General features: G+C 35.7%; 1 protein-coding gene across 3 annotated transcripts in view; it reads right to left on the bottom strand.

Annotated features, from left to right (window-relative positions):
* The window catches only part of ifih1 (interferon induced with helicase C domain 1), a 141491-nt gene that overhangs the window by 35076 nt on the left and 92577 nt on the right, over window positions 1-13838 (bottom strand). For all 3 annotated transcript variants that reach the window (XM_028806397.2, XM_028806398.2, XM_028806399.2), the window contains 3 exons: window positions 4887-5104; window positions 3683-3799; window positions 786-909 (listed from right to left, as the gene is read on the bottom strand). In XM_028806397.2, the coding sequence (XP_028662230.2) occupies window positions 786-909; window positions 3683-3799; window positions 4887-5104 (459 nt within the window). The remainder of the gene's footprint in view (window positions 1-785; window positions 910-3682; window positions 3800-4886; window positions 5105-13838) is intronic.

The following is a 13838-nucleotide window of genomic DNA, read 5'->3' as shown; positions in this document are numbered from 1 at the left end:
TTGTCTTTTTACTACACCTAATTGCCTATAGATATAGAAGGGAAGGTGGGGATAAGTTATATACTATAATACCTTATAAACAGTGGTAAGTCTGTGAGATTAGGCGTTCTGACAAAGGCTACATATTAATAATACAATAGGGGAAAGTAGAAAAACATATTACTCTACCAAGACAAAACAATAACCATGTTTAATGGTGGAGGATCTCCATTCCAGAATGTCAGCAGCTTCCCATAGATAATGAGGAGTGTAATCTTCTGTTATATGGAACACATTCTCTAGTTCTCCTTTTTAAAAATGAATATTTACAGTATATAACAGTTTGGAAGTCCTGGACCCATCCCTTAACATAAAACATGGAAGAGGAAAGTTCAGTTGACATCCCCATAGTGTCAGGTACTTTCAACTTTTTTCTGATGGGTCTCTATTTTTCCTACAGCCTAACCGCCATTGAGCTTTGTAATCACTGTAGTGAACTCTTCTTTAGAGAAGTGAACTCAGCCCCAGGTAATGCTTCTGCCATTCCCAGCAGAGTATATCCACAAGGTTTTGAAATGTATTGCTATTAGTGCACTTTTTAAACATTACTCCTTACCACATATTTCTTCCCACCGTGCTATGTGCCGTTTTATTATGTCATCCTTACTTCTCCTTGACTTTTCAGTCTATTTATTGATATTGATATATTCACATATACAAACTTTTTCATTTCCAAAGTAAAAAGAATATTATTTGTTTACATTTTATTTTTTGGTCAACTTTTTAAAATGATAATTTGGACAAACCTTTTTTCTCAATCTGAACGACCCATTGTTCATAATTCTGTGTTCCAGGATCGGACAAAGGACACATATTACAGTATTTATGAATGTCCTGCATAATTCTTTTAATTACATCTCCAAATGGATCCTAAAAAAAGAATAAAAGTTATTTATAGTGTACAGCATGCTAAATGAATAGAAGAAAAAACAGAATTCAATATGAGATTAAATACGGAAGCTCTAAAGCAAAAATTAAAACTGTCCTATTGCACTGCACATGCACAAGAAACCTTTGTATACATTACTTACTTACTTACTTAAAATGCTTGCAAACTTTAAGACTTTACACAATAAAACTAAAGACTCTGCAAAACTAAATTAATATCAGCCCTATCGATTTGATTGCTTAGAATCTATTTATCCATTAATATACTTTTGGTTTTATACTTTTATCCAGAAAAGGTGCTGATAGATTTCAAATGAGTACTTTAGAAATGCAGTTGGTCAGTACACACTTTTTGAGATGTATACTAAATCTTATATATGGAACACATGGAATCTGATTAAAGGCTAATTTTGTACAAACATTGGAAAGGTTTCGTTCACTCAGAACATCACAGACATTTGAATTATGTCAGAAAATGCAGTGGTGGATAGAAAAGCTTTGTGAACCTTCAAATTTCCATTTGAGAAAAGGTGAGTAGGAATGGACAAATGTTATCGCCTGAATGTCACAATTATTATGTTTTTGTATTAAAAAAAAAAGCATTGTGTAGAGAAAAATATTCTAATACTTGCCATATCTGTGCCCAGCTTTTGTAAATACACTCATGTTTTCAATAAACAACTTAATTTACAGTAATGGCTGACATCTACTTTACTTGTTTGATTAACCTTTGTGTACGTCTTCCCGTCTCATCATTTACTTGTGTGTCCAAAGTCAGTAAATAAGATTTCACCTTAGTTTTAGCAGGAAAATCATTTGACATAGATTATATTTCTAAAAACACCACCTTATTAGTCCAGTCCTTTCAATCTTCAGTTAGCTTTTTAGATTTGTTCTGCACAACTGGCAGCCTACCTTTACCTACTGCACGTCACAGATTTTAGTTTGGGCAATGGCAATTTAATTCAAAGCTTCTCTAGCCACGTGCTTATCTGTTCACCCAGGAACATCTCCTTTTGTTCACCAGGCAATCAGTACACTGTATAAGAGTCTCCATCTCTGGTGAATGCCTGATTCTTCATCTGCTTAACAAGTGAGAGCCTCTATTATAACACAGGTACAGACCTGGTCAGTTTGGGTTTCCAACTACTAGTTGCAGCCTCTGAGGTACGACACTCACCATTAACTTTGTTTTTAGTTGTTTTATTGTTTAAAGAGAAATGTTCCTTTGATTTAAATTAGATTTTTTAATCAACAAATAGACCAGCTATAGTTTTCAGCACATATGCAAAATCCAACCAATTCAATCTAGTCTGTCCGAAACTACATTGTTTATATATACTATATATATTATATCTATACTAGTCATTTAGCCCGTTACAATAACAGGCGCTAGAACAGTAGTGCATAAACATTAGTAGGAACAGTCTATATTAAATGGCAAAGGACTTTGACCTCATTCTGTTTGTTGGTCGTATTTTTCTTACTTTCAGCCTTTCTTTTGTTGATGTTTACTTGCTGAGCTGACCGTTCTTTGTGGGCTGCCGCTGTGTATTGTGTGTGTTTAATTTTCTGTGACAGTAATACTGTCTTTATACGTCTGCTGGCTTGTACGTCCGTAATATACCTTTAATTTTCTCTAGCAGTAATACAGGCGTGCGCGTCGGTAATATGCCTTTAATCTCCTCTGACAGTAATACTGGCTTCTATGTGGCTGTAATATGAGTCACTGTATTGTGTACCTTTAATTTCCTCTTGCAGTAATACTGGTTTGTATTTCCGTAAAACACCTGTAACTTTCTCTGACAGTAATATTGCACACTGCACCGTGCCCCGCGCATGCGCACTTCACCAGAAGACACACACACACGGACACCTGGACTCACACAGGGATTTTATTAAAGAGGATATAAAAATATGTAGATTATATACTGTAATCTTTTTGTGTTCATAGGTTCACCTGAGATGCTGATTGTGCCCATTTTCTCTTGCCTGTATTTCAATTGGGGATACCGTAGCTATTAATTAAGACCCTTCTCCATATACTATTTCTATCTCCATATGTTTCTTACTATGTGGGGAAAATCATCAGCGAAGTGTGCGGATATCTGCCAGTTAAGGGGTCTTAACACTCCCTTCACTCTGCATGTTTGGGGGTGAGTAACATGCTATTGAGACATGCATGAACAAATAATGAGGATAGAATTATTGACGTAATAAATGCATTCTTTTATTTACTTTTTTTTTACTTTTTTGTTTAGGGGCTGATAACACTAATGATGAAAATAAATGCATACCACACTGCAAAAATATCAACTACTTAAAGTATTGATTTAGTAAACTGCAGTATTCATTAAAAATAAGATTTCTGTAGTTAAATTTATAATAAACAAAAACTAAGAAATCCTAATTCAACAGATGCAAAGAACAGTTTCTGGCTGCAGTTTATTATTTGCTCATAACTAATTCCCAACATGCATAAATTCATCGCAGATTGGAAGGTTTTATCAGTGTTTAATAAAATTCTGTTCAAAGGTATGCCATTGAGTTAAATGTGAAATGGAAAATTGCTTTTTTTTAATCCATGCTGATCATTCAAGATATATTTAACTGGTTCAACCGTTTTGAAAGCCCAAGATGAGCATTACAGAAAAAAATTCCTGGATGAGACAGCATTCAGTTACAGGGCCCGCCTTAACTCATCAACTAAAACAGCACAAAAGTGACCTGGAAAAAAAACAAAAGCAAAACGCACCGATCTGCGCTCTTCAGCAATTGCAAACTTCTTGTAGGGTTCTTTGACTTTACATTGTAGTTCACTGACATTCACTCGAACAGTCATAATTCTGGAAGCATCCAGGTTTGCACAGATCTAGATAGGTAAATAAATAAATGAATAGAGAGGGGGGTTAGATAAAGCAAGCCATTATGTGCCAGTGTAGCTTCATAATATGCACAGTCCAACATAGCAGTAGCACTACTACACCCATGTAAAAGCATAGAATTATTGTTTGTAAGAATTTCTCTGAAGGAAGACTGAATAACACTTTCAAGAAACCGGCCATCTGTTAATATTCACCTTGCCAATATTCCATCTATTATAGAAAATCTGGAGCCAAAAAAATGTTGGAAAGCCTGTAAGACCTCTCCAATACTTAAAGCGAAACACCAAAAAACAGGAATGCTTAAAATATCCAATCTAATTTAACTTTGTTGTCCTGTGAGGCGAACACATTATTTATTACAAACATATCCTGTGTATCGTGATAACTCTTTAGAAATATGATCTACAAGTGTTGAAATTTATTATCACATTTCAAAGCTCAGGCAGCTTCAATGAGTTACTCAGGGTCACACAATGAGTGAGAAGTCAAGATTGAATGGTGGTCAATTCTCCTTACCTGCTAGAAGAATAGAGCTGGTAAGTTAAATAAGAGAAGTCTTTTATCAGATGGGAAAGATGCAGAACCATTTGATAACATTTTACACATTTAGACAGTTAGTATCATTAAAAACAAAACAAAAAAACAGTGAAACAAAAACAAAAAAGTGATTGATATAACAGCCTAGTGGCTAAGGTAGTAAACTAGAAGCCATAACATGTCTGGTGAAATCCCCATCATTGACCGGCTGAGCAAGTTACTTAACCTGGAAAAAAACTGCTAAACAAAGAAATGTGAAGTAAACCAAAGTGCCTTCCAAAAGTGATCACCAAACATTTTAGAAAGGAATAATTAGAATGACGTAAAACACAATGCAATAAATGTCAGGAGGAAAAATGGAGCAGATAAAGTGACATGTTAAAAGAGCTGGTAGCTTTGCTCTTTAAAAGAGACTATAAAAGGAAGGTCAGTTTTACTTGCCTGTCTAAAACATTATGGTAAGAGACATATTATATGACCATTTTTCTCAGCCTAACAGTTCTCTTTGCCAGCGTTGTGCATCTCAGAGCTTCTCACCTTTAAGATGTGCTCTTCAGCCTTCTGCTGGTTTTTTGCTCCACCCACGCCTGGAGATGCTGTCAGGCCCAGTATTTGAGGCAGAGGAACCTCTTTTTCACCTTTTTTCCTCAGGCTATTGTTCTTCATTTTTTGTTTAATATACCGGGTCATGATATTGTTATAAACAGAATCTTTATTTGTGTGATGGCATTCATCTATGATAATGAGGGACAAGTCTGGGGAGGAAAAAAAGGTTTGGTTATTTAAGATGCACTGTGACAGGCAGAGCAGTAGAGACTTCTCTTACTGTTTCCTGTCTTGTCTATTTTATTTTCAGTTCTTGGGTATTAGTAGTTAGAGCACACTAGGGGTGATTACATCAGAGACCCCCCAATGCCCACTTAATATGACAGCTGCCTTCTGTGTCCCCATAAGCTTAGAATGTGATAGTAATACGACATCTCACCCAAAAGTAGAAAATGTTGATGCAGACGATAGGTAGATTGGCAGATAGTCTCAAATATGCTGAGTCTTTACAGAGGAACTTGGACAGCACACAGGCTTGGGCAGATTTGTGGCAGATGAAATTTAATGTAAGTTAACATAAAGTATTACACATAGGAAGTAAAAATGTTAGGTTTGAATACACAATGGGAGATCTGAAAATCAAAAGTACACCTTATGAGAAGGATTTACGAGTCGTAGTGGACTCGATATTATCAACTGCCAGACAGTGTTCAGAAGCCATTAAGAAGGCTAACAAGCTCAAGCTTTAAAACACACTGGTGAGGCCTCATCTGGAGTACTGGGAATAGTTTTGGTCTCCAGGCTACAAAAATGACTAAGAAATGCTAGAAAAAGTCAAGAGAAGCACAACTAGGCTGATTGCAGGGTTACAGAGGAAGAATTATGAGGAAAGATTAAAAGAGCTGAGCCTTCCATTTAACCAAAAGAAGATTAAGAGAAGACATGACTGAAGAGTTTAAAATTATGAAGGGAATTAGTAATGTTTTTTAAGAATGTTATTTTAAAATGAGTTCATCAAGAACCTGGGTAATTGTTAAGGGTACATACAAACATTAGGAAGTTGTTCTTCATACAGAGGACCCTAGACACATGGAGTAAGTGACCAAATATTGTGGTAGGCAGTAGAACTTTAGTGACTTTCAAAACTCAAATTGATGTTATTTTGGAAGAATTAAGTGGACAGGACTGGAGACCTTTGTTAGGCTGAATGGCCTAGACTGTTCTAATGATTTAGAAGTGTTTACCAGGAAAATTAAGCATTTAAGTAGCCCTGTAATTAGTAAAACATATAGTCACCGGGACTTGTGTCATGCAATTTTGGGTTAGATGACCAACTATGAATTTGTATTACTCTTGAAATCATTTTACTATTTTCCATCCATCCATCCATTATCCAAACTGCTATATCCTAACACAGGGTCACAGGGGTCTGCTGGAGCCAATCCCAGCCAACACAGGGCACAAGGCAGGAAACAAGCCCCAGGCAGGGTGCACACACACTCACACCAAGCACACACTAGGGACAATTTAGAATCGCCAATGCACCTAACCTGCATGTGTTTGGACTGTGGGAGGAAACACACGCAGACACGGGGAGAACATACAAACTCCATGCAGGGAGGACCCGGGAAGCGAACCCGGGTCTCCTAACTGCGAGGCAGCAGCACTACCACTGCGCCACCGTGCTGCCCTTCCTATTTTCCTTTTATTGCAAATAATTTTTGGATTTTTGATGGGATAAAGGTTAAGGCCACAGTCTAAAACTTGACAAAAAAATAAGTTCCAATATATAAAATCTGAGCATGTCCCTGACAGATGCTGACAGGTGGCCAAACTCTGATAATGGTGAGTCAATCATAGCAACAATCTCTATTTCATGGAGAGTCTTTTGCACTGAACACCAACACAAGGTGCTTTTCTGTATCAGAACAAATGCTGGCATCACAATTCCACTGAAATCCATCACATTTAGATTATTAAGTGACAACCCCATTTACTAGGCAAAAAAATGAACAGTCTGATATAGTCTTCAATATGTCAGGACTGATGCAGACGGGAATTGAACTGAAAATTGCAAATTGAAATGCAAATAACCAGCTAGTAATCATCCATCCATTTCTGAAAAGTATTTCTGGAATCATTCACACAGAATGACTGTTCCTAAACAGATATTTAAACTTGTATTTAAATTTGTGAAAGTTCCACTATGGTACAACAGTAAATTTATGTTTCATTTCTAAGAAAAAAAAAATCCAGCAGGAATAACAGAATATGTAAAATATCACACTAGCCTTGAGAAGGTACAAAGAGCATTTGTTAAAATCTGCCACAGCTTCTATACAGAAAGATCGGATTTAAAGTGTTTATTAGTGCAGGAAGATATTTTTGACTTTTTTATGATTATCATATAACAGTGAATGCATTTTCTGCTGCATATTTAGCCTTGTAATATGAAAAGGAATCGATCAAGCTATTACTATGCATTTTCCAATTGCACATTAACATGAAAATGTTTTTTTCTTCAGTTGTTTAAAAGAATAAAAACAATTCTCTTCGATTTAATCATTTCAAATAAAAATGATAAATAATATGCTGCAGATTGGTGACGCATATGTTCACGTCAACGTTTTACAATTTGGCATAACCTCAACACTATAAAAACAAGGTCATGCAGTGGGTGAGTATGGCTATGGTGAGAAAATGGAGCTGTTTTCATTTTTGTTTGACTGAAAGGACTGGCCTGTTTATTGTATTAAAATGACTTTGCATTGAAGTACTTAATCTGAAAAGATTTAAACAGAAAACCAACAGTCTGCTGTGTCAGAATGAGAGCAGCAACAAGTCCTGATATTCAATAATGGCTTTAATTAACAGCAAGAATTGGCTTCTCATTAAGAAACCGGTTGGAGTGAAATTGGCTGGAGTTTGATGTTCTAGTTTAGCTGGTCATCTGTTGGCTCGTTTCACATCTCATTTTTGTTTGGGTGCCATTTAATGAAGAAATGAATCAATTCAGAGGACTGAATCCCTCAAAACATGGCTATTAAAATGAAAGGAAAAGGAGTTAATTAGCAGTGAAAACTGCTCGCTGATTAGGAGAAGGGTTAGAATGAAAACCTGCAGCCACTGCGGCCCTCCAGGACCAGAGTTGGACACACCTATTTTGGAGCGATTTTTCTGGTTTTCATTTGGTATACAGAATGATGGTATAAATTTAAAAAAAAATGATAAGATTCTGAATTCATTTTTAAATCAACTACTCTGAATTGGTATTAATTAAAATTGAGGATACTGTTGTGTCAATGAAGAGATAAGGTTTGAAAGTGAGCCAGGAGATGATCAAAAGCCAGAAAAAGGGCCAAAACTGGGAGATCAAAATTAAGATGCATTTAAGCCAAAACAAGACAAAAGACAAAAATCGTGGTCAAGAAAAAGTCAAAATACCTGAGAACCAAAGTTAAAAGAGCTTGAATAGTGATTAGAGATTTGGGTATTGAATACACAGCTCGGATAAGGAAGTGTCTCCACAGGTGAACTATTAACGCGAGGACATGCCTCTAACAACCAGCACATTACTCCTAACAATGGGCTACCAAAAATAGAGTTGACCATGAAAAGACAGAATAGCAGATAGATAGATAGATAGATAGATAGATAGATAGATAGATAGATAGATAGATAGATAGATAGATAGATAGATAGATAGATAGATAGATAGATAGATAGATAGATAGATAGATAGATAGATAGATAGATAGATAGATAGATAGATAGATACTTTATTAATCCCAATGGGAAATTCACAGATAAAACAGGCCCACATTATTTCAGAAGTATTTCAAAACAAAAGGAACAAATAAATTTAAACATTAGAATTAGCTTCAGTGGCCAAAAAAATGAGTGTAAAATTACAATATTTGATACTGGATAATCTATAAAAGGAACAAACTCCTAACAGATACAGTATCAAGTTATTTTTAGGACATTTAGCTTGTTTTTGACTATGATCTTTTGCCTTTATGTTTTGGACTGCTTGTTTGAATTTTTGCCTTCCCACTTGCATTTGATTATTCTCGTCCTTTCTCTCTCTGTTTCCCAGTCCTATTTCATCCTCTCCTTCCTTGGGTATTCCATATTCATAACAGGTGCAACAATTACTGTACATCATTCCAGTCTAGGTTAGTGGGAGTCATTGAAGCTGTTCTGGAAAGGGGCTGCAGTCAATCAGTGTGTCAATTCTCACACATACATGTGTTTGGTGGTGTGGGAGTACTCAGAGGAAAACCCACTCTGACATGTGAGGAGAACATGCAAGTTCCTCACAGAAGATAAATGGGGGTGTGGGATTTGAGCCCAGGAGTCCTGTAGCTCACTCTGTTGTTGAAGCATTTTGGATTTAAACAAAGTATTCCTGGAATTCAGGATATTCTTCATTTTGAAGTGCCTCTTTTACATATAGTAGGGCTCTACCTTTCCCCACACAGAAATCTATTCCTTATATATCTTGTGGAGGTCCTCTACCAAATTAGAAAGGCTGGTCTGTTTAACATTGCATAAGACCTTGCAAATCTACTTAGATACTTGTTAGAGTAAAATTAGAAGCAATTTGCTCATTTTTTTTGGCTAGAATGTTCTTACTAGAGCTAGGGTCCTCAAAAAGGTGAATTTACATATGCCAGCAATTAAAAAATAAAATAATTGAAACCATTTAAACATTATGTATTTGGTGGAGGCACCTTTATTGCATTAAGGGTTTTAAATCTGGGAGTGCCTATTAGTTCCTACTGTAGTAATTATAAACAGCACATTTCCAATTCTGCCACTAGTTTTCAGTGCAGATAATATGAGGACTGTGGCTGATGCACTTAAATGGTACTTGTTTCAAGTAACATCTTCTGCATTTTCTTCCTGTTATGCAAGAATTATTTATTCATGATGCCTGGAGGTTAAGTTTGATGCAATTGCATACATAAGTTTACATAATTACTCAGCCTACAATGACTATTCTTAACTATACCTTCAAGTGTCACATTCATTTCTTTTTCTTTAATTTCTTATTATTTATTAACTACAGAATAATGTTCACAGAGACATACATGTTTTCTTGTGCTGAAATGAGGAATTAACTGAAAGCTGACAATCCAAAATGAATAGTTAATCAGTAGGGATGTTATGATATTCATCCACCTCATTTGTACTTTTTTTTTATTGCAGATATACCTATTAAGACATTTACATGAGAAATATTAATTTCTAACTGACACATAAATAAAAACCTGAAGGCAGCAGAGTCCCAGGCAGCAGAGTTTGAAAAGGCACAGTGTAAATCTTGGTAAGCACGCAAAATGCTATAAATGCTGTCAGGAATGTGACTGTGTCTAAGGGCACTAAATCACAGGGGGCACATGGGGAATTACAGAGGAAGCCAGGGAAATCACATGTTTATCAACGGTTCAGTAACTAACCTGGAGGGCAAATTATGACCACAACTGGACTCTGCCCACCTCTTTGACTTCTACCACTCCTACCAAAGCACCACTATGAAGGACTACAACTGGCTACTCACTGATAGAAGCTGGAATTGGGTGCAACATAACTTTATAATGCCTTGTAGTGACTGGGACTGATCTTTTTATCTTTAGTCAAGTCATCTATCTATCTATCTATCTATCTATCTATCTATCTATCTATCTATCTATCTATCTATCTATCTATCTATCTATCTATCTATCTATCTATCTATCTATCTATCTATCTATCTATCTATCTATCTATCTATCTAAACCCCCTTTAACGTCTCGGTAAGAAATGAGATTTATCCCATCTGGGATCGCTAGACGTTGTCATGTCTCTGTGCTGCTCATTCCAGTACAGGGTTATGGGGGGGCTGAAATGGCCGGATCAAAGACAAAGCAGGAAATATTCCTGGATAGAACACCACTCTGACAACGGCCATATTTCCACACCTTTCTACATACATAGTGTCAATTTATCAATCAAAGCTAAATAAGTATACCTCCCTATTTAAAATTTAAGACATACAATACAATGTTTTACTCATGTATTTGTTTTTGCTTCCTGGTAGAACATCATAGTTATTTGGATTAAAAAATAACAATTCAATGCTCTCTAGATATTCTGTTTGGTACTACTGCAGTAAACAAACTGTCTTTCTCTTGTCTCTATTATTTAGAAAGCTCACCAGCAGCTTACTTTTGGAAGGGAACATTGCGAGGATAATTAGAAACAGACTAACACTAGTAGAAGTTGCTGACTATTTCCTGGAGCCCTTATTCTGTTCTTGTTTTAAAATATGTTTTTGCGTTTTGCTTTTCTTATAATTAGAATTCTTAGAACTGTGCATTTGCAGGATTTTCAGAGTTGGAAATTTTTGACAGAGTGGGTGAAGTGTAGAATCTACTTCAACTTGTGCATTTTATGTCTTAATATGAAAATTTAACAACTTAACTGATTAATTCTAAAGATGTCTCCTCCTCAGTTTTTTAGGAAGTCATTTGTGCTTCAGCATTCTGTCCAGAGAGTGTTCCTGTCTTGCACTCAATGCATGCTGGGATAGGCTCCAGCTTCCCCACAACCCTTCTCTGGATAAGTGGGTTTAGAAAATGGATGGATGGGTGGATGGATTTGTGCTTCATTACTTACATAATGACACAGTCATACATATGAAAAAATATGCAATATATAAAAAAATATAAAATAATAAAAAATATATAATAGTTTTTTTTAACTTCACTCAATTTTTAGTTCTATTTAATATGTTTAATAAAGTCTGGAAGAAAAGTTCAACAATAAAGAACCCATATTAATGGTCAGAACAATTGCTGTATGTATGTTTTTCAAATTTTTTTAAGTTTCGGAAATAGTTCTGGGAAAAGACAGCCCTTCACTACCTATTAGGACCAAATTTCCTGTTCAGATTTAAGTTAATTAAAATGTAGTCTTTTTTTTTTAACAATTATTGCTTGCAACCCCCATAATTTCCCTTTGACTGCCTTAAAAGCACTCCGTCAGTGCGCTTTATCTAAATATCCTTGACCAAACAGACAGGAAGTCATTCCTCAGCCGGCTAATATGGTATTTTTAAATGCGGCACATACCTGCTAATAAATATGCAATCGCAACATGATGTGAGGGCAGTCTGGAAACAATGAACCTTGCCTAAAGCACAAGCTGATAATTCATTTTCTGCCTCAGCAGACCTAGAGTAAATTCTTTCATTATCGGTTTTAAGATTCTTTTCTCTTTGCTCTTAAAAATATTTAATTTTTTTAATATACTAAATTCCTTGGCTTATACAGTAATGGGTTATCCAAAAGACCTAACTGAGAAACACTTTGTAGAACAACATTTGGTGTCAGGAATCTGAAAAATGGGTATTATCATAATACATTATATAAACAGGAGTTTAAGCTAGACATTAATGTGAAGTAGAACTCGTAATATAAATCTTTAAGGCAGCATTAAATCATGGACTGTAAGAGGATCTCTCCTGTGAATTACATCAGCCGTAGGCTGACAATTTGAACAACCATGTGGCTCTTGAAAAAAACAAACACTCTTTAAAACAAACAGCATATGCTGGTACAAAAGGGAATTCTGCGTTCTTTGATAGCACCAGCAGGCTTGAGGTTCAAAATTAAACGACCATGTTTAGCAACAGACACTCTCTGTACTGCCATGAATTCAATCTGGTCAAAGATTTAAACCATAGGGATCGTTAAGAATTTCAGTATACAGCAACATCTGCTTAGTTTTTTCTTTTTTTATTACAAGATTTTGTTTTGTTGAATTCTTGGCCCAAGCGTTGTAAAATGATGGTAAACTTTGGAGTTAAAGCTATGCAAACCCTGTCCTCTTAATAAATAAACACTTTTAATAGAAAGTCGGGTTGTGCTCTGCTGAATGTCAATGTACTGTACATATTCATCCATTCCTCCACCCATTTTCTGTATACATATTTTGGATCTGTGAACTAAAGTAAAGTAAAAAAGAATTTTTTAAATTCTTCAATAGCCCCTTATTGTTGGATTTTCAATCACGTATATTTCATCCTACAGGGAAAGACTCTCTGCCTGTTGTGCCAGAGTCAACTGGACTCCTTATCTGTTATAACAAACAGCCATGTAGGCATGTGCAATCCCTAACCTGAGTTCCATGTTGGACAGTATGTAACAAGAAACATGCTGACTTCTTTCTTACATGTCCCTACTGTGAGATCTGGAGTCCTCTGCTCTGTGCTTATTTTTTTTTCTTTTTGACGTGAGCGAGAAACACAGTTGAACTACTTTTAACATTTTATTAAAAGAATTCTATCACTTCTCAAAACATTCCTTTAGTTCCTAACCCACGAAGCTGGTCAGACACCTTGTAGTTTGTGTCAAACCCATGCAAGGTGTGAAAGAAAAAAAATCAACTTTTAAGTACCACATCCATTCACCAATTGGCTGATTTTGATAACGTGACAGGCCGAGGCATTCAGATCGGACATTTTAAGATGGGGGGGGGGGTCTAATTGTTTGCTGTATAGAAGTTTTAAACATGTATGTAGCAGTTTACTATGAGCTTCTACATGTGGAAACATGTTTTCAAGACTGAAAACCGAAAAGTGGGTGGAAGAAGTAGTGCCAAGCTGCAAAGTTCCCACAATTCCCAGAGGGTGCAATAATGCTTTGTTGTGGCATTCTACCTAAACCTTTCTAGCTAGTATGATACAGTATTTCAGTATTAATAATTACATTAATTGGGAATTATGTGCTAAAGGAAAAGGAAATTAAATAACATGATAAAGTTATGCAGAATAGAATACAGAGCATAAATTAATCATCTGAAGCACCAATAAAGGAAACATAAAGGGTGGTGTTTTTCTTTTTTTTTGTTTGGTTGCTGATGTAATTTCACATCATATCGATGCTCCGTCTCCCA

This window comes from Erpetoichthys calabaricus, chromosome 8 (assembly GCF_900747795.2).
Source record: "Erpetoichthys calabaricus chromosome 8, fErpCal1.3, whole genome shotgun sequence".
NCBI lineage: Eukaryota > Metazoa > Chordata > Cladistia > Polypteriformes > Polypteridae > Erpetoichthys > Erpetoichthys calabaricus.
This window is presented reverse-complemented; position numbering and strand designations above follow the sequence as displayed.